Here is a 25225-nt window from a genome sequence, read left to right as displayed (position 1 = left end):
GTTACCAGGCAATCAGGTTGTTATGACAGTTTTTTATCCAAACTATGCTCATTGGAAAGTATTCCAAATGTTTGTTTTATGTGAATTCAGGATGATTACATATCAGAGGACATTGACTGGCAGATCGTTGATTACCCCAACAACATTGGCTGCATTCAGCTGATCAGCGACAAAACAAATGGACTGTTTGACCTGCTGGATATGGAGAGCAGGTAGGTCAGAGTTTCTCAACCTGTCATCTGTTATACAAAATATTTAACTCTGGTCTTAAGAGTCTTAATAGGCTCATAGAAGACAAGATTCAATGAAGACATGTAGTAGTTAAAAATAGACAATATTTAGCATCTTAAAAATCTCTTGTGTGATTCATACTAAATCTACTTATAAAAAATGAAACATGAAAGTCAGTGACAAATTATATATGCATCCGCCAGACAGGTGATCAGATTGAGTCATAACATTCAAAAACAGCTAAACATCATTATACACAGTAATATTTTTGTAATATGGTTAAGCAATACTACAGAAATGTCAACCACATTACACGTGTGTGTGCACCACACACACACACACACACACACACACACTAGCACAAACAAACAGACACACATGAATGCACCCATTGCCACATTAAAGTCTCACACAAACATATGCTAAAGGGTGTGACTTTGTTCTTTTAATAACTAACCACCGTGTGGCTTCACTGTGCTGTATTTGGTTGAGTTGGTTGTGTTGTTATTTGCCTCTATCATGGTATGTCTGTCCTCCCTTCTGTATCCCCCCACCCTCACCCTAAAATATGTGTGTCATGTCTGTCAGCTCCCCCGCCCCTTCTCTCTGTGTCCAATTCAGCACCATCAAATGATTTATTAAAATTAGAAATAACTTAATGAAATTTAATTTGATCTTTCCCTGCAACAAGAGGAGTATATCACAGTCCTCCTTTTGTAAAGCAAATCTGTCTAACACAAAAAAGGCAAAAGTTGCTAGGCAGGACAGGTTTAGTAAAAAAAAAAGAAACACAAAATTTCACAATAAAGCGACTGGAGCCAAAACTGGGAGAAAAAAGCATCAGAATCAGAAAATATACACCCTTTATCCGCAGCTCTCTCCTCTCTATCTAAACCAAAAGAATGAATATAAAAATGATGGACCTGACACTGAGCCTGTTTACATGACCACAAAAATCCAATAACTGGGAGTAATTGGATTATTGTAATAATCAGATCTAGCGTATTTAAATGCACTTAAAGGTTCGAGAGACTTTCGTGACCAATTTTTCATCAGATCTGTAAAACCTCAGTTCTAGCCTAAGTATCACGAATCTGTAAGTCTTTCTGTGATTACTCGCCTGAATCTCTTGCATTACTTTGAACAATTTTGAAGTGCCATCCACCATAAACAAACCGTGTGTTTACATCCAAAGCCGGGAGGTAACTCGGGCATCTTCGGAATTTTGCCACGATGTGCGTTGTGGTAAAGGGAGGTTTGCACAGCCACCTGCAGCAGCAGCGTGACCATACGATATTATATGGATGAAACAAACACACGGAAACGTCTGAAATGCGGAAACGGAGGAATATGCATAGAGGGAAGGGAGCTCCTGCTGTTTCCCGCGTCGTGTCTGTAGCAGGTGCCACTGCCAGGGGGCTTAGCGAACCTCCCTTTCCCACAATGCACGTTGCGGCAATAATCGTAAACCCTGGTTTAGACACTCCAGTTCATTATCACATTTCTTTCAGGGTACCTACATACATAATGGTGGTCAAATCAAACTTCCTGTTATTTTCTTCCACTCACGTTTGATTACGTAAATTCCATTTTCTACAATTTCAATTGTGTATACACATGCGCAAATGTAAAAGAATTAAATAAATCAGATTAACCTGTATACATGCAGGAAGACATCAGAATATTGAGGAGAAATCCAGGTGTGTTTATCTGATTTCTCATAATCAGAATACTGCTGTTATCCAATAAAACAGATCAGATTATGCTGTTTACATCATCACTTAAGTAATCTGATAACTCTAGAAACTGGATAATGATTGGTGTATTAGTGTGCATGTCAATGGGCTCAATGTTTCATACTGCTTTTCCACTGCCAGCATCAGCTCGACTTGCCTAGGATTTTCATGGCTTGGCTTAGTTTGGGCACCAGCATGTTGCATATAGTATTATTATGGCGCTACTGGCCATCATAGCAAGTCACCATGAATTATTGTGACATCACCTTCAGCACAAATGTGTCTACAATTGATGAAACTTAAATCTATCTATTGTAATTTAAATGTATTTAGACTTAAATCTGTGGTTGATTTGCCAAGATAGAGCCTCCTTGAAAAGTTGCTGTTATTTGCAGGCATTTCCCACTTAAGTATCCCATGTTCGTATGTATGTCAGTGCGACAGGTACTGACACAGCAACAAGTTTAGAGTTGCTTTGATTTAGTTGGAACTTTAGTGAAGAAATATCGGATAGTATCTGATTGTTCCTGCATGCACCTTGTGGAACAAAAATGCCATGCTGATTTTAACAGATTCTGTCAATGGAAAAGCAGCAAAAGCATTTATGTTGAGCCACTGTGTAGAGTTGTAGAGTCAAAGGATTCATTTTTGTGTGGTTTGAAAACACAGAAAGGGGTAGAATTTTTGTTTTCTCTTAAACCACTTGAGGAAATTTTGAAATTTTTGCCCACTGTTACCAAAAAACAAAAACTATGTTTAAGTTGACATTACAAATGAAACCTAAGTTATTCACTCTGTTTTTTCAGCCTCCCTGAAGCCACAGATCAAACCCTGTTGGATAAGTTGAAGCAGCATCATCAGGACAATCCCGTCTTTGTCCACAACACAGACACAGAGTCGACCTTTGTGATTCAACATTTCGCTGGGACGGTTAAATATCACATCAAGGTGGAGCTACATTCCCACATTACAAACATCTCTCTATGAAGGACAGACAAATGTTTCCTATTTACAGTTGAAATCCAGTAAATACACCTTTCATCATAAAGTTTTAGTCTGCAGTAGCCTTGTTAGATAAGCCCGCTTGGGAAAAATGTGATCTAAGTAAATGATTAATCCTGCTTTGTGCTGTAGTTTTGAATACATGTAGTGCAACAGTATAAAACTCATTTTAGTTCAGGGGCCACATATGGCTCAATAAGATCTCAAATGGGCTAGACCAGTAAAATAATAACAGTGGAAAAATGAAAGTTGCATTAAGAAAATGTTTACATCTACAACGTATCTTTTAAAAATGTGAATAATATGAACAACATTAGACAAATAAGTGCAATTATAGCAAAATTATGCCTCAGCTTATCACATACACATGTGCATTACAACTCACAGGTTGCACTTGATCTACAAATGCACAAAAACACTTAGCAACAGGCAGAATATTATTAAAATTGCACTTAAGGCATTTCATGTTTTTCATGTGTTCAGCGTATTTACATTTTTTTTGAAAGGATTGTTTGTAAATGTGAACATATTCATGTAATTTTACTTTTTTACACTATAAAAAGAGAAAAAATTGGAGTTGTCATTATTTCTATATTATTATGATTGTATTTTACTGGTTCAGTCCACTTGATATCAAATTGTTCTGTATGTGGCGCCTGAACTAAAATGATTTTAACATCCTTTATTGTTAATATCTTCAGTGTAATTTTTGCTTTTCACAAATTCATCCCATGGACCAGATTGGACCCTTTGGCGGGCCAGTTGTCGCCCACTGGCCATGTTTGACACCCCTCATGTAGTGAATATAAAATTCTTCAAAGGAAAGTAGGGATAAATAACACACTGTGGTTATGTTGATTGGTCCTTTCCTGCAGGATTTTCGAGATAGAAACACAGAGCACATGCGGCCTGAGGTGGTTTCTCTCCTCCGCAGCAGTGAGCGGGCTTTTCTGCATTGCATGGTCACATCCAGTCCAGAGGCACTTTTCCGATGGGGCGTCCTCCGAGCCACCATCCGCATCCTAACCATATTTAAGAACCTGGGACGACGGAGGGCAGAATTTAGTGAGCAGCTTTACTTAGTATTGATGAAGCTGTATTTTCAACTACAACCGGCACCTTCCATAAGTCTGTTTTTTTTTGTCTGTTCCTTCCCACATACTTGCCTGCACAGTCAGTTTTGTAAGTCACGCTGTTCATAGTTGTTTTTAAGCTCTTTTCTCAGACAGATCATTCCTGATGTTAGGCTAATGATGTTCATTTTGTCTTCTGTTAATGTAATTTATACTTTCCTTTTTTTCTTTTGTTCAGAACAAAAGAAAAAAAGAAAAGTATAATTACATTCCTGATGTTGTCAGATTTCTTCATATGAGAAATGTTTTAATGATTATCCACAGCTGACTTGTGTATTTCTACCACAGCAGCTGCCAGACGTCCCACTCGCAAACTGAAAGACACCAAACAAAGCACCAGTTCAGTGGACCGGCTCTCCAGGTGAACGTCTGCTTCACACTCTACTCAGTACAGAGTTATTATGGTTTTGAAATATTCATTCATCAGTTTATCTTTATCTTCAAGTATGTGAATAGTTTTATTTTTAGTTCACTTTGACTAGTTTAGTTTTTGTTTATTTTTATTGTTATTTTACAGTTTTGCTTTTTATGATAAAAGCTTTTATTGATAATGTAAAAAGGTAGGATGAATGAATGCAAAACCAGTGATTCAGTCTAAAGCTACTGAATCACAAATCAAGGACAAATAGGATTTCTCTAGTTGAGAGAGTAAAATACATAAGTGTATTGTACTGTGAAACTTACGTAAAAGATATACAGTATATAAAAGATAGTTTAAAAGACAGCAAGATGTGAAAAAAGTAATTTTCCAATATATTTTGACATTAGAATAGTCTATAAAAATGTGGCCATTATGCATTTGGCAATTATGGCAATTCTCTATTATTTATTATTAACTGTTAATGACAAATCTACATGTCATTTGGTAATCTAGGCCTGACAGTTATTAGCTGGACACTGTAAAAGCAGCAAGAAACCATACTTTGCTGATTTCTGATGTAAAAAATACCTGACATTTACAGCAACAGCTTTACTCTGGACTTCTCTTTCGATCGCTCTGATGAGCATCCTCTTGAGGTATTCGAAGACATCTTTGCCAGTTATGAAAAAAGAAAGTAAGTGAAACCTTAAGTAAGATGATGTGTGGATGTTAATACGCTGTAGGACAGTGAATGTAATAACCCTTAAACCATCTATTCAGACCGTGTCTTTAGTATGTCTGCACACTACTTGTCTTGAATGTATTGGGCCTTAGTTTGTCTTTATTTTCTACAGAAAAAGTAAAGGTGGCCGACAAAAGCAGCTCATTCCAAAGGTAATACATCAGAGGCAGAAACCTCTATCATCTTAACCCATAAAGACCCAGAAATCCAAGGGTGACCAAGATCATCTGCTGATCTAATATATTTAATAACTTTCTGATCCACTAATCCTATCAGTCCATGTAAATAATTGGTGTAAAATGCAGTTTGTCATCTTTTCATGGTCATCAGATATGACCCATTTGGAAGTTCAGAGGCTCCGTAGTGGACGTGGAAACACACTAACCCTAATCACAACATCGATTCACCAGTAAAACCCATGGAGTTTGATAAATGACAGTGGATGGAGACACTTGTTTTTTTGTTCACTCAGTGATATCTTTGCTGAAAAAGTCACTTTTTCTTGAGTTTTTTGTGTTTTTGATATAATAACCATCAACTTTAACCTGAGCTTTTATCAACAGCTACATGATCAGTAAATTAAATACAGGAAAAGACAGGTCTAGAAAATTGGGGTCAGAGAAAATCAGACATGATTTTCTGGGGAAAAATACAAAATGCAGAGGATAATACTACAAAAAATTGTGATAAATCACTTGAGAAAGGTTCAATAGAGAGGAAAATTCATTTGGGAACTGCCACAAAAGTAGCACCGGGTCTTTATGGGTTAAAATAGTATAGTGGTCCACTGTGGTTGTGTTAAAGTGCTTCACAAATAAAGTTGGATTGGATTAGAAATTAAGTACTACAGCTAAAGTGTCTATATCTGAGAAGTTAATGATCATTGTTTCTGTCTGTCATCTAAATATTCATCTAAAATATAGTGGGTTTGTGATGCAATGTCTGCAAACTAACAGTAGTATGTTTTATCAAACAGAATCTCATGGATATGCGCTCACTTCAACATATAGTTGGTGTCACGGTGCATGACCGAACCAGCAAAACCATGTTCCACCCTCACAGGATGATAAAACCCCCAACAGTCAGCACTCAGTTTCAGGTCTGTTTTATGAATGTCTGTCATGATCTAGTGTCTAATGAAACAGTAGAGGAAGGTTTGATTTATATGACAAAATAACACTTAAGTACTTCTGTTTAAGCATCTGTCCACTTGATGATAGTGATATCATCTACTCTAAGATTGTCCAATACACATCCAATATGAAGTCAACAACACTCTGGAAATACCATGTATGATTTTGTAAAAACCAAAATATTGAAATACCCTTTGAGTCTGAAATCTTGTGAAACCATGTTACCACATGAAAGCATAATGAAGGAATATGGCTTCCAACAAAGGATGGGTCTGATCATTTGTTCCACATGATAATCATTGTTTTTTTATGCAGCTTTTCACAGTTTTCACCACCTTAGTTATTCCAGTCACTGAGACAGTTCATAGTTCTAAGCACAATATCGCCATTGAAATTGCATTTTTAGATTTGTCATTTTTTGTAGGCGCTCACAAAAGTTTGGATGAGTTACACAATGTTCTTTGAAGAATAAACCCACAGCATAATATGTAGGATACTAATAAATAAATAAATAAATAATTAGCATTCCAGAAAACCAAAAACATTCATGTCATGGTAAAATACATGAAGGTTTTTAATCTATTGTTAGTTTGATCAGTTTGCATCCTTTTTGGACTCTGCAGCAGCTCTTATGCCCCTGGCTAGTGGTCCTCTACAACTTGGTCAAAACAAATGCAAATAAAAACAATTAATTTTTAATAGTTTTTTATCATTGTTGTCATTGCATTATCTGGTTGTAAAAACAATGAGTAGTCTGAACGCTGAATAAAAAAGTTGTGAAAAAAAGTTTTTAAAAGTTTCATGTGCTAACACATCATTTGTCAAGTAAGTAAATGTCTGGACATGTCATGTCTGCATTTAAACAGCTCAAGTACTTTTTCGCCGGCTATGACCATTTTTTTAAAAATTGTGTTTCTCTCTGTCCAGAAAAGGCTCTTTAGATCAATCCTGACTTATGTGTCTTACAGGCGTCACTTGGGAAACTCTTAGAGAAGATGGAAAAAGCCAACCCTTTCTTTATCTTCTGTATTCGCTCCAATGCTGAAAAGGTAACAGCACCTGTTAAACAACATTGTCATGGTTAATTTAGTTTAACATGTCAGACTATGATCTTTTTTTTTTCTGGCAGAAGGGGATGCACTTTGATGATAAACTTGTGCTCCAGCAAATCAAACACATGGGTTTAGTGCAAACGGTCAACATCCAGAAGCTTGGTTACAGTGCCAAATACACATTTAAGGTGAGCTCTTTACTGTTCTCAGAGAATACAAGTAACTGATAACTTTGCAGTCTTTGTGTGTGAAACAATTATGCATCTGTCTTTTGCTTACAGGAGTTTGTGGAGAAGTTCAGAATGTTACTTCCAAAAGGAGCCACTGCAACATCAGAGCACATAACACAACTGTTTGAGAATATGAATCTCGATAAGACCACCTACCAAATAGGAAAAACAAAGGTAAGTATGTATAATCATGATCATACAAAATACATCGATCTTAACAGGCAGAAGTTCTCCAGGTAGACCTTTGTTTCTGTAGCAGGTTTTCATAAAAAAATCATCCAGTATTTTTGCAGCGTTAACTGCAGGGAAATGTCATTGATTCATAATTAATGACCTATGTATTATCAATTGAAACATATCATGTTATCACAACTTGTGTTTATTTATACCATTTTCCTCATCAGGTGTTCCTCAAGGAGAAGGAGAGGCGGCTTCTTCAGGAAACTCTCAACACTGTGGTGATTCGTCACATTATCATCCTGCAGCGCTGGTTTCGTGTTTGTCTGATAAGACTGCACTTCCTGCAAAAGAAAGACGCCACCTTGGTCATACAGGTACGACATATATTCTAAAATCCCGCATATGGAAGTTCAACGTCAGGTTAACTCTCTTAACCCTATGGAAATTCGGTCTCTGCATTTTACTCATTCTAATACATACACATAGTACCTAGCTTTAGCATTAGCACATACACATACATGTTAGGAGCAGTGAGCTGCCATTGATGGGGCTCAGGGACCAACTCCAGATCTTCATCAGCACCACAGCCTATATATACCTGTCACCAGAGAGAACAGGTAACCTAAAAACAGAAGGGCTCGGGTGTTGAGTCAAAGTGCATTCCAAAGAGTTCTACAGAATTAAAACTTCAATGTGTCAGATTTAGAAAAATACAGTCACTGAAGTGGAGTATGATTTTGATAATTATGATATCATTAGTGTTTAAACATAGAAACTAAGAGCCGTAGCACGTAGCAGCGGAGTGGTGCAGTGGATAGCACTTACACCTCACAGCAGGAAGGTTCTAGGTTCAAAGTCAGCTCTATTGACATTTTTGCCATATATAAAGCACATACAGAAGACTGAAATTGCAGAACTGTAAGGCCCACGGTGCAACAAGGAACACTGCAGAAAAATATAAAAAAATAGAATGTAACTATAAACATACAATATAGCTATAAACTACGAGGGTTTGAAGAGACACTACATAAAAACATAGCGTGCTGTGCACTTTAAATCCCCCTCGGCCAAATATAGCGTGTAAGATTCTGTTGAAAGTTACTGCCTTATAATTTAGATTAGATTGTCTTTGTGTAAAACTTATTATATGCATATTGATATTTGAAAGCACTCAGATATTATTACTGCACAAGGCCATTTGACCTTGAAAAAGTAGGTCAAGGTAACTTATTTTCAGTAGGCTTCCACTGCATGCCACGATGCATCCACAGTATAAATTTGTGCAGGTATGTCAATGCATTCTTCAAATAATGCGATTTTGTCGCTGAAAAGACGGACAGACGACAAAATGATTACAATACCCCTTCAGCCAGAAGTGTGCCAAGGAGTAAGAATAAAGTGCCGACAAAAAGTGACAGATGCAACTCTCAGTCAGACCAGAGCCTGTTATAAGGTGTGTTTTTGGTTTTTCAGAGGTGCTGGCGTGAATTTTATGAAAAGCAAAACCGAGCTGCTACAGTTATCCAGTCAGCATGGCGGAGTTCACTCAAGAACCCAAAACACTACCAAGAAGAGGAACAGGGGACGTCTGGTACCAGGACTGGACGGGACAGGTATACTACTGACATTGTTGTGATAGGAAAAGGCAGCTCCTGTAACATCACAGCCATGATTGATGAAAAGGGATTGTCACTTGTAACCTTTCTGACAGCAGCTCTGTTCATTCAACAGGCAGGAACTGATTTGAAGCTGAATAACTTATGAATGTCTTTGACTTAGTGTCTGCTAAACAGTTCAGATGCTGCTGACACATTATAGGAGTAAATAGTGTTATTAACACTGTTATTAGGAGATTTAAATTTCAAGCTTTATTACCCTTTGAAGACAGAGCTAAATATTTGTATATCACAGAAATAATGTTTACAGTGCCCTCTGGTGGAAATGTTGGTGCCCCTGTTTTGAAGTTTTAGTTTTCATTAATTCATAAAATAATAAACTATACTATATTCAACAGAGAGGTAATATACAAACTGCAAAGTTCCAAGTATTATAACCTGGGTTTTAACAAGGATAATATGATGATCAGAACTGAAGAAGTGTCTTGGATGAGAGACAAAACGTTTTCAAAAGAGCTAAACCAGTCCAGTTGAACAGAGAACTACCAAGAAGATAATATGATGATTAGTTTGAGTGGGTTTTAGTTATGTAACAACTTTCCAGATCCAGATTTTTTTTATGCGAACAATTTCTAGGGTTTATTAAATCCATCATCTGCAATTTGGAATATAGATAAACAGACTACTGAACACGCTATTTTTATTGTATTTTATTCATTTATTTATTTATTTATATAGCACCAAATCATAACAAAAGTTACCTCATGACACTTTACATATCAAGTTGGTCGAAACCAGACTCTTAGCCAATTTACAGAAACCCAACAGAATCCCCCAGGAGCAAACACTTGTGACTGGTGACAGTGGCGAGGAAAAATTTCCTTTTAACAGGCAGAAACTTTGAGCAGACCCTGACTCCTGAAAGATGGCTGTCTGCCTTGACCAGTTGGAGTTAAAGATAGAGGGTAAAGGAGAAGAAGAAGAGAGAGAGATAGAGATCGAGAGAGACTGGGGAGTAGGGGGAGACAAAATGCGTCTACAGTCAATACATAAACAAATTAAATAAACATACCAAAAAAGACATATCGTCAGCTTCCTGATAAAACATAAAACAACATAAACAACAAATGTAGATATACAACTAAACAGGCTTTTCTACACATGAGTCTTATTTACTAAGTAAGCAAAATATTTAAGTGGTGGAAAAAAGTAGTCACATGACATGTGTTTGGATTACAGTAAAAGAAGTGTAACGTGTGGTGTTTACAAAATATAGTCTTTGTCCTAAATAGAATAATGATATGTGCAGATTGTTAGATGAAAATGAGTTTATTTTCTTAATAACATAACAGCTCAACAGAGGTTGTACATCCACATCATCACTGTGTGGATTCAGTGCCTATAGTGTTAGCTAACACAGGTACCTCTATCAACAACAGCCTGATGAAAAAGGAGCTGAAGAGGCAGCACAAAGTGGAGCAGAGCCCTAACAGGAGTCAGCAGCCCGACCAGTTCACAGAGCAGTCCGGACAGAGAGCTCGGAGCAGGGACAAACGAGCGGGCAGAGGATCCCCTCCTCCGCTCAACAGACCACTGTCACTCCCTCTGGACTCCAAAGTCAGCAGCGACGGTGACAGTGACACCCCAAGGATCAGCTCACTCCAGCGCTACAAAGATGGGGGGGACATGAAGGAGAAGGCCAACAGGTGGAAGGAGAGGAAAAGCGAAGGAGACCCAACAGATGAATCGAGTCCAGAAATACAACGAAGACAAGACAGGAGGAAAGAAGACTATCAGTAAGTGTTTGATTTTTGGATGCATCTGCCACATGAAGCTTTGAAAATGTCTCTGAAAGTAACTCAGAAACTCCATGACAGGATTTTTATTTGACTATATGGCTCCAGGGCCAAATGCAGCTCTTTAGCCTTTCTCTTTAACAAAGCGCTGTGGCGTTGTCAAAAAACATAAGGAACATTTTGAATTTGAATGAACTGAATGAATCATTACTTTTTAACATTGCTGTAGGCATAAATCTATTCTATCATTATCCATTTTATCTGAAAAATTACGCAGGTGATACACAGAGTAAAATAATTTTTTGACAGTATATCAAGAAAAATGTTTGTCACAGTATTCTTTTGTTTCTGTTTTTGCCTAATTTAATATGATACGATCATTTGTATTTGTCTGGAGTTTGATTAAAAGTATCAAAAAGTATATAGTTAAAACTGTGTACAGCATGTTTCTCACTGGAAATGACTGATTTGACTGATTATGTGGGTGCGTCAATATATGCCTCTTTCACCAAAATAATCTTATTACTCTTTGTAAAATACCTTCAGTCTACATTTATTACATGAGTGTGGACTGACATAGACATACACTGCAACTTGACTTTTTTGTGGCCTAGTATTAACGATTTTTACTGTAAGTCAAAATGGTTGAATATTCACATTATATTAATATGATGTGAGATTCACTTAACTTTGCTTACAGTAGTCAGTATAAATGTACTTCAAAGGCATTTATGTTTTTATACTTTGAGGACTTTCAGAGCCATTTTTGCTTTTACTGCAATATAGAAATTGAATTGGTACTTTTATCAGTCTTTTTTACACAAGTATTGGTTCTTCTGCTACTGGAAAGAATGTGTGTGCTTTTGCCACCCCTACGTATAATTTCACTATTTTAATTTAGGCCCACAGCTCTTACATCTTTCCGTCTTTAACACAGGCGAAAAGGGAAGTCGATGTCTGCTGACGAATTGTCCAAGTTGAGCTCATCTGGCTCTGACAGCTCACCGTCTACCAACGAGGTAACCCTTGTCAAACACTCATCACATTATCCTCTACACTAAATCTGTCTTTTTTTATGTTTTTACCCCTGTACGTTGAAAATGGTTTTCCAAGTACTGAGGTTGTAAGTACAGTCAGCTGACATTATGAAACACATGAAATGAAGCTCCATACTCATGAATCAGAGACAGCCTCCCAGTTTGTACCTCATCACCTCTCCTGGCTAATTAGGACACAGTACGTCTCCGCAAGCAGCCCAGACGCAAGCGGCGCTTAGCCTACGCCCGTAGCGGTCTGATGGTTAACTTTGCGACCTCCAAGGAGAGTGAGTACTGGAGCTTTCCACTGCCTCCCATCAGCCCCCACATGTCCACCATGAAGAGCTCAGTCAGTAGCGTGGATGTCCGGGCCCTGAAATCACAGCGTGAGGTACTGACTCATGGGACATTTGACTACTCTTCTGCATGCAGCCCTTGCATGTGTATGTCCCAAAGTTAAGGTTTTTTTCTGCTCTGCAGATCCGACTAAAATGACAAAAAAATGAGCTGATGCCTCCCAAGAAAAAATGAAATTGCGCACATTTTCATGGCTCATTTACTGTCGTTTAAATAAGTCATTACTAGACAGGTACAGTTCACTGTCTCATTGCAGTATCTGGTGAGCTGCTTTTCTGTCATTTGACATTTCACATTCTATCACAGTGACTTTAAGTATTTTCCAGTCATGATTTGTATTCGCGAATTAGCCTAAGTCATACTATATATTGAATGTAAAATGCTCTGACGGCCTTTTATTAAAGCATGATATTTCCTATTAACGCATTCATACATACAGGAGTATGCTCATCGCATGGTAAATAAACCATCACTACTGAGCTTTTGTATCATGTCGGTGTGGTTTGGTGGAGGGGGAGCTGTGGGAATCCTTCGGTGTTGCCTGCTGATGGGGAGAGAGGACACATTTTTTAGTTTTTACTTAGGATACTAGAAAACAAAATGTTTGACTCTTGTTTGTATTTGTGTTTTCACTCTGATACAGATTGCTGCAGAGCCTGATGGGTCGAGGTTTAGCCTTCCACCCAGAGGCACCAGTGAGGCCTCGGGGCATCAGGGGTCAAACCAGTCTCCAACGACTCCAGAGAGGTAAAACCCTTTGTTAAATGACTGAAGAAGTAATTTTGGACAAAGCTTGTAATGTATTAAATGTTACTTTTAAAATTCTCTTTCTACAGGATTTGGTTCCTCAGATTCCTAAAGAAACGGTCACCCAAGTTTTCGCCAGTGACTGATTCTCCACCAGATAGAAATGGTAACCTAAAGAGTAAAAGACTGCAAATACACATGTAGTATATTAGTATTAGCATTAGAATTTTTTCTTCATGTGGTACTGGCTCATGTGAAGAGGGAGGAGGGAATGGGCTAAAGGAGGAAAAAATGGACACTAAAATGTAATATTTCTTAGTGTGTTAGTGATTGTTTACCTCATGAAACGTCACATAATACAAGCCCAGTGCACTGCCACCTAGAGGTTAGTTTACTCATCAACAACTGGTGTAAAACTTACAGAGGTCATTCCACACAAACTCACTAAGAGCATCCAGTTCCTGTGATGACCAAACCATTTCTAGATAATGATAGAATGATGATTTAACCTAAAATAAATGTTAGAATTAACCTAAAAAAATGTTAAATGTTTTTTTTGGGATGCTCATTATAATTTTCAACCTACTTCAGTGAATAATAAGCAAATATTGAGGCCTAGAACACACATACCGATGATGATGTTTAGCTCAGTGGGACAAACTTCATAATAAAATTCAAACCTAAGAAAGCCTTTGGGTTAGAGCTTTGCGATTTTGTGTCCTGTGAGCATAATAGATTTTTTTCCCAAGCAAATTAGAGGTGTGAATCTTCACCGGCCTCATGATTTGATTAACCTGTCGACAATTCACGATGGATGTTAATACTGTAATTCTGCACATATGCTTTTCCACCAGTTAATGCAAATAGTCTTCAAACAGGTAATTCTTAACACTCTCTTATTTAGTATTAGTAGAGCTGTGGTTGAAATTACAATTTGTTTTCACATTGCATCTTTATTAAAGGCCACGTCCCTTCCTGAAACAAACATTACAAACTACACCCTGTTACCTAGTGTTTCCCATTATTTATAGAGACCATATTCTAATTTTGCTTTGCCACAGTCTTGCAGTGAACAAAAAATATTGTTGTTAAGAGTCTCACGTAACCATGTTACTAATGATACAAATTAATTTTGAGACAAAGTTAAAGCACAGCTGTCATTACAATGTGCAGCAATTAAAATTAAACTAACCACACAACTGTTTACAATATACACGTGTGCATGCATGCATATGCTTTAAACACACAACCAAACCAAACCCAGAACCAGCACCACCACAGAAAGAAGTAAATCTTAATTACCACTGTAACAAAGATGCTGTGCCTGTCTGTTACTGTGCTTGTGCAAAATTCTAACTACTAATAGTAAAATGTAACAATTTTACCATGTTGCTCATAATAGTTACAAGTTAACCCACAATTCAATGCAAGAAGTCATTGTAGCAATGTAAATTTTACAACTTAATTGTTTGGTCTGAGGCTGAAAAATCAGTTATGAGCATTAGTATAGTGTGCTTTTTTATACGTGTTGCAGTCTCAGTTATTGATTTACTGCCTCGATGCAGAAGTCTGCATTGTGATGCATCTTACAATCAAGAAATTTCTATATCTCTAAATCAAATCCATGACATGACCCAGTGGAGCAGGTGAGTTGGTGTAGGATGACCCATAACACACGTAGATTTAGTTTTTCTTGTTATAAGGAGACTTAGCAATGAATAAACTGAATCTGAAAATTCAACAGTTTTGAAACTGATATGTTTTTCTTCCTTTGTTTATTGAAGCCACTCTGCCCAGGTACACCACACATCCCTATCAAATGCCAAACCAGAGCAGTGGAAGGGCCTCTCGAAACCCCACCATTCGAATCAGCCGGGCTACACGGGCCATGGAGTGGAACGCATCTCTGGATCGGGAGATCACCAACCCAAAGGAACTGCGAAATCTGGATGAATTCCTTGGCAACCAGGTGAGTCTGTCATCTGAGGAGGGCAGTATGAAACTTACAGTAGGTGAAGTTTTATTGTGTTTCCTTTTAGAGCATAGGCCAGTGTTTTTCAGCCTTGGGGTCGGGACCCCATCTGGGGTCACCTGGAGTTCAAATGGGGTTGCCTGAAATTTCTAGTAATTGATAAAAATTTAAAAAAAAAAACAAAAAACAACTCACTAATAAAAAAATATATGGTGAGTTGAGAGACGATCACAATATATAAAAGACATGACAAACTGAAGCTTAAACTGAAGCACTGTGGTACTGTTTTTGTTCAGTATTAATTTGCAGCCTTGGAAATCCAAGCTGGACTGTACATATCCTGACCAAGGAAAATAAAATTCTCACTTTGTGCAGCAATCTACACCTGGCTTTTCTGCCTCCATCCATAATAATATACATCATATAGACTAAATGTCATCTAAAATTAACGTTTGTTTGCAACATAGTAAAACAAACTATTACATGATCAAAGACAAATTAATTTTAAGAAAAAACATGTCTCCATTTTCAGTGTCTGGGGTCACCAGAAATTTGTGATGTTAAAATTGGGGCACGAGCCAAAAAAAGGTTGGAAACCACTATCATAGACACATCATGGTCAAACCAGGCGGTTTACACATTTGGTAAAACTATAAATTGCTGAAAGTACCGTTACCACTGTTACAAATATGGACATAGGTATAGTTATAGTTAGAAAAACTATAGAATGATAATGAAAGTGCAAATTTTATTAACTGGAATCAAAATAAAAATAACATTAAAATGTGAAAACTAAATAAAGTCTACAGTGAACACTACTAAATGAACTAAAACAAAGTATTGCAAATTTCTCTACAGAACTACAAGAAAAAAAATCTGCTTTGAATTTGTTCACCTCCACAAACAATTAATTGCTAATTGCGCAGTGGGTTAATTCTCATATTCTCATAATTATTTGAAAACATTTTCTAATTAAAAGATCAGGCTCTCATGAAGTAAATTCATAGCACAATAGCAAACATTTTGAATGGTAATGTGTATTCAATGTACCAGATATTAGAACTGCACTGGACAAATGAAATACGACTCATTGTATTGAATTTCAGTGTTTCCTCAACATTTGGGTCATATTTCTAAGGAAATATCTGCAATTATGTGATCTTTTCCTATAATTATGATATAATATCCAACAAGTACATTATAAAGGATCTAATGGATTTTTTTCATATGTGAATGTAATGCATTTCTATAGATACAGAAATGATTTCAATAAAAAGTAATTCAGAAACCTACAATATATGATGATGGATAACTTACATGATGATAGATGACATATCAAACCCTTGTTATTGATTGCACATAATGCTGATTGTCCAAATTATGATGTATTTCTTGCATTTTGAGCAAGTACCTCAGCCAAGGTTTGGACAGTAAATAATGTGTATGTGTTGTGATTACTCCTTTGATTTCTATTTCCTTATCTTGTCCTCAGGTGAATGAGTTGCGAACAAGAATAAAAGAGCTGTCACCAACTGAGAGCATCTTCCTTACAGCCACCATGGAGTTCAGAGAGACCATCAAAAGCATGTTCTCTGTCCAGGTCCATTCCCCTTGCTTTGTACCTGCTCATTATAGAAAGCATATGATCTGTTGCTTTTAGTAAACCATTTGTTTTAGGTTAATTTAACTGTGCTTTTCTGGTGATCATACTGAAGTTATACTGCCAAAATGAAGACCTTTGACACTAACAGCGACCATTAACTGCACCAACAGAAGCCTCAAATCGGCTACAAAGACCTGATGAAGGGCTACCAAAACAAAGTGAGCACATTGGCTGGACCCAAGCAGAAAGCAGAGGTCTCACTGGTGGTCAACCTGTTCCAGTCTGTACTGGACGGCTTTATTAGAGGAGAAATGAAACGAGTGGAATCGGAGCCAGTCAAGGTAGATGTCAGCCAATCCTGTGTTTCATACTGACAATATGAGTGTTGTCTCTTGACTATGTTATCTCTCACATTTTCTCTCAGACAACAAAAACAACAAAGAAAAGGAGGAAAAAGGACAAATGTGTGAGTTGAATATTTTTGGTCTACTCCGTGAAATATAGTCATTATAAATCAAAGTAAATCATGTCAGCATATCATTTGTACTTTCTGTCTCTACAGCCTGATAGCCCCTTGGATCATCTGTTCAGCACATACCAAGTCAACATTATGCAGTCATGTGACTTATGTGGCTCCTACATCTGGGGGATGGAGAAAGCCTACATGTGCAGTGGTAAGTTAGAGCTGAAAATTGGAACAGCATAAAACATGTTTAATTTAGTTTCACAGATTTAAAGATTATATTATAACATAATTACTTATTTATTATTATTCATTATTATCACTACGTTATTATGTATTTCATTTGGTACTTTCTATTGTGCAATTGCCTGTTTGTCACTGCTGTTTTTGTAGTTATTGTTATTACCATTTTCTTCCTGTTTATCTTGTAATATTTCATATATATATATATATATATGTATACACATTCAGTGTTGTGCTGCTACTAGAACCTTAATTTCCTGAGGGATCAATAAAGTTCTATCTAATCTAATCTGACATGAAAAGGGGGTGCAATATGTCAACATTAGTTTCTTCAAACTTTAATGGCTAGTTAGGATTTTTTACATGGGGTTTTATGAGGTAACTTAGCTATAGATGCACAACAGTAAATTGAATTTATATATATATATATAATGTAAAAAAAAAGGTCAACTTTGATTTGGACTTGAAGATATGAAAACACAGGGACAGCAGAAATGTGTGTGAAATATTTAGAATGTTTTCTCTCCGTTACCTTGTCATTTCTGATGAAGTCTCTTAAAACTGGGTTAACCTGCATTACCTGAGTTAATCTGTTTGTTTGTTTCTCAACTTTCGTGTTTTAGCATCTTTACTTATATGCAGGCAGCGGTTAAACAAGTCATTGTAGCTGTTTGTCTCCGGGGTGACTGATGGGTTATAAAAGTGGAATATAGCAGCTTCAGTTCCAGAAGTGGAAATAGTGGTATCATAAACTCCAACTCAGGAAGGAGGCTTGCCATACCTCTGGCATCAACACTATTTTTATACCCCCTGGTATAGATGTACCAGGAATGAGATTTTTGTCCAACCGATTTCTCAGACACTATTCACCACTATTCTTTTCAAATTTCATACACACGTGCCTTTTTCTCAATTTTTACTTTTTTTTTTTTTTTACAAATTTTTCAAAACTTTTTGAAAAGATTGAAATTTATAATAATAATAGTAATGGATTAGATTTCTATGGTGCTTTTCAAGGCACCCAGTTCGCTTTGAATTATTGATCCATTATTCATTCGTTCACACATTCACACTCGGGTGGTGGTAAAACTACGTTTGTAGCCACAGCTGCCCTCAGGCAGGCTGATGGAAGCGCTGCTGCCAGTTCGCGCCAAAGGGCCCCTCTGACCACACCCGAACATTCACAGGCATTCATACACCAGTGTGAGTGACACTGGAGGCAAGGGTGAAGGGTGAGGGTGAAGTGTGTTGCCCAAGGACTTAACAGCATTTGGATTCGAACCGCCAGCCCTTCGGTTATTGTACGACCCGCTCTACCTCCTGAGCCATGGCCACCCCATGGTGCGTCTACGGCTAAGACTCTAAATTAATCCCTGGATAGTGGATGGGCAGGGTATCAGTGAGGAGGAGGGGCAAAGTGTTGTGCGACCGGGCGGGGGTATCAGTAAGCTCTGCTTACTTTTTCACTTGTTTGTATGAATATTTCCCAAGGCAGAGAACAGTCAAATGGTTGACTCATACATTTTTAAATATTAACACTAGAATTGATGTTTTGTCAAGTTAATGTACAGTTATTCTTAAAGACATAAACAGAATTATAGGAAGGTATGTCTTAGATTCTGCCCTCTTTTTGTTTTCATTTTAGCTTGCAAGTTGATATGTCACAAGAAATGCCTCAGCAAAATCATCACAGATTGCTCGACACGCTGTTCCAGACAGGTAGGAACAAACACTGGTTTTTGTGCTGTTGTATTCATCTTAGTGGTTATTCAGTCGTATCACCTCTCTTAGTTAACATGTGCCCTCTCTAATGCTGCCGTAGGATGAGAACCTCCCAGGCACACTTCACTTCGGGGTACAGGTGTGCGTCCTCACCAGTAAAGCCAACCCTGTGCCCAAGGTGGTGGAGCTTTTGCTGATGCATGTGGAGCTCAACGGCCTGTACACAGAAGGCATTTACCGCAAGTCGGGTTCAGCCTGTCGGGCACGGGAGCTGCATCAGATTCTGGAGACGGGTGAGGACACTGAACAGATGGAACCAATCAAATAGACATGACGCTGTCAAATCTAATAGTTCAGATTTAGTTACAATACAATGTTGAATGTCTAAATGGTGTATTTTTTTTTCTTTCACAAATGTACAGCAGCTATGAAGATGAGACTGGTTATTAAAATGATCTTCAAATGCTAAACTAAACAGTGTTGCTTTTTTTTTTACTTTAGATCCTGAAGGAGCATGTTTAGACAACTACCCGATGCACACCATCACAGGCCTGGTGAAACGTTGGCTCAGAGAACTGCCTGACCCACTCATGACATTTTCACTTTATAATGACTTTCTGCATGCTGTGGGTGAGGAAATGTATTCCCTTTTATTCATCTGAAAACACAAAGGTCCAGTCAACAGGCACACTGAGTTTGGATATTTGCAGTGGTACTTTCCTGTTGACTAAGTCAGATAAGTTAATCTAGGTAGTTGGTTATTGGTGTAATGATTAGCAGGACTCACTGTAGGGGTACCAGAAAGAAACAAGGATATTTTGCTGAAAATTGACTTTTTTTCCCTCCAGAATTTCCAGAAAGATCTGAGCGCATACGGGCAGTCTATCAGAAGGTTGATGAACTCCCTCCTGCTAATTACAACACTTTGGAGCGGCTCATCTTTCACCTTGTCAGGTAGGCAAATGCATCTTTGTTTCTATGTTTTACCTCAAATACTGTAGTGCTCATATTTTACAGGTTCTTAGAATGTTACCAAATGAGTTACAAACATTCCCACTGACAAGCTCTTTCTGCCATTTTTTCTATGGGTTATGTAATCTTGTGTGGTTCATACTTCTGCCTCTCTTTAGAGTTGCAAAAGAGGAAGAGCACAATAAGATGTCGCCCAGCTCTCTTGCTATTGTGTTTGCCCCCTGCATCCTGCGCTCCCCTGATTCTAATGATCCGTTCCTTGGTATGAAGGACGTGTCCAAGACAACGACGTGAGTCACCGCTGCACACCACCATAAACGCTCATCCTCACCACTACATTTTACTCAGATTTATGTTTCTAATCATTTCCACCAAGGGTCTGTATCACAAAACACATTTAAGAGGCTAGTAAGGTGACCTCTTCTTTAACAAGTATTCTCAATCTCACAAAGGGGATTTAGTTCTTACTAAAGTAAACAACTAAGGCCATTTATAATGTTAATTGAACCTGCTGCTGTACATATACCAAATATATAAAATCACTGCGCACTGATCAAGCAGTTCTCATCAGTGCAGTCAGGGTCTCTGATAAAGACAAGAGTTAACAGACTGTCAAACCCTTTAACTTTTCCTTATAAATCCATATATATCATTCATAGAGAGCTTTGTATGACCACTAGAGTCACTCTGCTGCAAAGAAACAACTTTTAGATAAAAAAATAACATTACAAAGTGATAATAGCTAGAAGAATTGTCATTGTTCTTAAAGCTCTAAAGTAAAATAATGGAGCTGGTTTTGACCAGCTATTAAAATAACCGGCTGTGAGTTTTTATTTCAATGAGAAAACTCCATGTTAATATAATACAGTGTCTGACACTTTGCGTGATCCAGACGGTGTTATTCCATTATCAGTTTTAGTAGCTACACTTTCATGTTCATACACAACTTGTTGAGAGTTTGAAATATCAATACAATTTAACACCTCTAATTATGTGATATTGACCAAAATATGAACTCAGTTTCCCAGTGGACAGTTTGTTGTCTATTTCCTCCTTGGCTTTGGCTGTAGACGCTGTGTTGGGTCTTGCTGATATATTTTTCGATTTCTCACATATGTTTAAGATTGCAGTGTGTTCATCTTGTGAGAAATGTGTGGCTTTAGAACCGACCATGTTAGTGGACATGGACTTCTTGCATTCAGCACTGCACATTTTTATGTCAAAACACTTGGTTTGTGATGCACGCCCTTGGATTTAGGAAGCCAAGTGTTGTTTGACACGGCACTATATTTCTATCTACTGCACAGGTGACAAACATACAGCCCACAGCCTGCCAAAAGGTCCAATCCGGCCCACAGGATGAATATGTGAAATGCAAAAATTACACTGAGGATATTAGCAATCAATGGTTCTAAAATCTTTTTAGTTCAGGGGTCAAATACAGACCAATTCAGTCTCAAGTAGGTCAAACCAGTAAAATACTATCATAACATAAATAATGACATAAATAAATGACATAAATATTTCTGTGTTTTTGTAAACACTGTGTTAAAAAAAAAAAGTTAAATTACAGTAAAAATGTTTACATTTCCAAACAATCCTTTCAAAATAATTTGAATAACCTGAACAATTATGAACAATCTGCAGTATCTTTAAAGAAGTAAGCACAATTTGACCAGTATTCTGCCTGTCTATCCACTGTGATCTGTAAGTTGTAATGCGTATGTGTAAATGATAAACTGAGGTATATTATTGTTAAAATTGTACTTATTTTTCTTAAGACATTTCAGGCCGTTCATGTTATTAAGATTTTTAAGGTAACTTTGTAGATGTAAACATTTTCATAATGTAATTTAACCTTTTTCACTGTTATTATTATTTTATTGGTCCGACGTACTTGAGGTCATATTGGGCTGAATGTGGAACCTGAATTAAAATGACTTTGACACCTCTGATTGAGTGGTTTTTGGAGGTTGAAACCACCTTTGATCATATTATTTGCAGGTGTGTGGAGATTCTGATTACAGAGCAGTTCAGACGATACAGAGAGATGATGCAGAATATCCAGGAGCTGGAATACGCAGAGGCACTGGCAGTCAATGAACTCAAACTAAGGAGGCAAAACACGGTAAGAGTGTATGACGAGTAGATGCAACATAAAAGAATTGTATGTTTAAACACGTGTCAGTAGTTTGCAGAGTTTGGTAACCTCGCATGAATAATGCAATTGCATAAAATGGAACTAAAATCACTAAGATATAGTACAGACATACATCATACATTTCCTGTCAGATTTTCTAAAGTTCAAGCCTGTTGTATCCGAGTTATTTTAGTTGACAGCAATCCTTTTTACCCCTCAGCCAAGGGGTATTGGAATCGTTTTGTCGTCTGTCCATCTGTCCATTCAATGACATAATCGCATTATCTGAAGAATGCATTGAGATATCTGCACCAAATTTATACTGTGGATGCATCTTGGCGTGGAGCAGAAGAATATTGAAAATAGGTGACCTTGACTTACTTTTTCAAGGTTAAATGGCCTTGTGCAGTTATAATATCTGAGTACTGTCAAATATAAACATGTATGTAATAAGTTTTACACTAAGACAATCTAATCTAAATTATAGGGCAGTAACTTTCAACAGAATCTTATACTATATTTGGCCGAGGAGGATTAAAAGTGTGCAGTACATTATGTTTTGTTATTAATGAGTAGATGTGATCATATAGAGAGCTGTTCCTCAGGTGGTTTGAAGATGGCTTGTGTTGTGTCTGTGCAGGTCATTGAAAAACCCTCCCATCTGGATGTTCCTGAACAAATTGACTCTGACGACACAGAGAAGACCCTCATCGAGAGGATCAAGTCCCTCAAGCAAGAAAAGTGGGCAGAGAGTTCTAATTTCACTCTTTTCCCGACGTTTATTTAACAAGGCCCTGGTTTGAGCAGTTTCTGTGTTGTTGTTTTTCAGGGAGGACTTGGCCTGCAGGTTACCAGATCTAGAACAGGAGAACTCTGAAAATGATAACTTGGACTCTGCGTCGTCCATGAGCACAGAGAGCCTAGAGGATCGCCTGGGGAGCCTGGATTCGGAAGGTCAGTAGGGAGGTAAGGTACTTCCACCTTCCTCTGGGTTTCAGGAAGCAGTGAGTTCAGGAACTGTTCTGTGACTTGAAAAAGATGGATGTGTGGCAGAAACATCCTACTGACATAAAAACTGTTCAAGTCCAAATATTTTCATAATTGGAATGATAGTGGAACCATAGTGTTCAAATGTATTTCTACTTATAACTGTGAATATTCTGCAAATAAATAATGTACAAATTACTTGATATAATTGTATTTTTACTTTATTGAAGCTAATTGATAACTGAATTTCCCTCAGGGAATGAAGTTTATCTCATCTCTCATGTAAAGTAGTGAATGTCCAAACAAAGCAGGAATTTGGGGGTTAACAATAATTGTGAACTGTAAACTGAAACAAAATATTTGACCAAAACAATGTTTCTAATACCAGGAAAGATGATCTTGCATTTGAAAACCCACAAACCCCCCGACTTGGCTAAGAGAGTCAGAAGCCTGATGGCTCAAACCGACAACGAACACAGAGAGTTTTTTCCACCTGAACCTGTACCAGGACAGAAAACTGAGAACACCTTAAAACCGGAGGTCACCAGCAGCGGGAGCTTTGACGACCTGGACATCCCTTACATCGACGAGGATGAAGATCCAACCTGCTTATAACAATAGACTATTACTTTTACCCCATGTTGAAAGAACTGGGAGTAGTCTCAAATATGTGATCATGGAAAAGTTATTGCAATGACAATTGTGCACTTTGCTGTTGAGACTTTTCTGTTTTATAATGCTGCTATGGAAAACATCTTTTATATGTATTTAATAGGAAGCCATACACTGTTCCTTCAGAGTTTTAACTCATCTGAAGAAACACCAACAACTATGACTACTCGGCATGTTCACATAAATACACTATGGTTTTTTGTTTGTTTGTTTAATGTACAGTGCACACATAAATTAGTTATCAAGGTTTTTGGGCCTGTCCAGTTAACATGTGGCAAGCTGTATCTTATTTGTAACAGGAAAAAACCAACATTGCAAGGAGCGATTGAGGAAGTGAGTGCATCCTCTACTAATACACTCAACCTCTGTGGTATTAATGGGAATCTGTGTGGTATGTGAAAGAAATGTCTGGTAATTGTACCAAAATGTTCTACCATTGTACAGAGAATGACTATGTTTTGGGGGTCAGCTGAATTTATATTTTTGCTTTATTATTCATTGCTATGAATGACCATTGTTTTAATATATCTGGGAAAAAAAAGGTCATATTGCTGCCTTTTACACTGACTGAAAACATTCCTATCCTCTGCAATGTTTTATTGCTAAGCTGTTGATGTTCATTATGTTGCTTTTTTTTTTGTGCATGTTTTTCATTTGCATGCCTATACATTTTAAGAGGTAGGATTGATGCATTTTGGATTTTAGTCACTAATTAAAATAAACTGACTGTTTTTGATTTTCTGTCACTGTTAATGACAACAACAACAATAAGAAGAAGAAGAATACACAGTTTCATCAACAGTTTCACCAATGGGAACAAAAAGCATGTTTACTGCATATGACACCATTCGATTCTTCTCAAATTTCACACACGGTCTTTACATGTGCCTTTCTCTCAATTTTTGCATTTTTATTCACAACTTTTTAAAGCATGATTTTTTTTCTTTTTAAGATTTAAAGTAAAGACTCAAAATTAATCCCTGGGTAGGCAGGGTATCAGTGAGCAGGAGGGGCAAAGTGTTGTGCAACCGTGCAGGGGGTAAGCTCTGCTTACTTTTTCACTTGTTTTTTCTTTTTTTCTACATAACTCTTGAAACT

The 25225-nt window shown here is 37.4% G+C and overlaps 1 protein-coding gene across 1 annotated transcript in view; it reads left to right on the top strand.

Moving 5' to 3' along the window:
- Positions 1-24898, top strand: part of LOC115437903 (unconventional myosin-IXb-like) — a 52839-nt gene extending 27941 nt beyond the window's left edge. Inside the window, 31 exon segments of the mRNA XM_030161291.1 lie at positions 91-212; positions 2774-2915; positions 3845-4034; positions 4391-4463; positions 5065-5157; positions 5318-5357; positions 6182-6304; positions 7307-7387; positions 7468-7578; positions 7672-7794; positions 8025-8174; positions 9274-9413; positions 10856-11212; positions 12150-12231; positions 12443-12640; positions 13250-13353; positions 13443-13519; positions 15138-15322; positions 16818-16925; positions 17099-17269; positions 17353-17394; positions 17491-17602; positions 19280-19353; positions 19457-19649; positions 19858-19986; positions 20205-20310; positions 20487-20618; positions 22333-22456; positions 23109-23209; positions 23298-23422; positions 23844-24898. Of these exon segments, the coding sequence (XP_030017151.1) occupies positions 91-212; positions 2774-2915; positions 3845-4034; positions 4391-4463; positions 5065-5157; positions 5318-5357; positions 6182-6304; positions 7307-7387; positions 7468-7578; positions 7672-7794; positions 8025-8174; positions 9274-9413; positions 10856-11212; positions 12150-12231; positions 12443-12640; positions 13250-13353; positions 13443-13519; positions 15138-15322; positions 16818-16925; positions 17099-17269; positions 17353-17394; positions 17491-17602; positions 19280-19353; positions 19457-19649; positions 19858-19986; positions 20205-20310; positions 20487-20618; positions 22333-22456; positions 23109-23209; positions 23298-23422; positions 23844-24070 (4035 nt within the window). The 3' untranslated portion in view covers positions 24071-24898.
- Positions 24899-25225: the final 327 nt, after the last annotated feature.

This window comes from Sphaeramia orbicularis, chromosome 17 (genome assembly GCF_902148855.1).
Source record: "Sphaeramia orbicularis chromosome 17, fSphaOr1.1, whole genome shotgun sequence".
Lineage (NCBI taxonomy): Eukaryota > Metazoa > Chordata > Actinopteri > Kurtiformes > Apogonidae > Sphaeramia > Sphaeramia orbicularis.
Note: the sequence above shows the minus strand (reverse complement) of the source record. Positions and strands in the feature narration are given on the sequence as shown.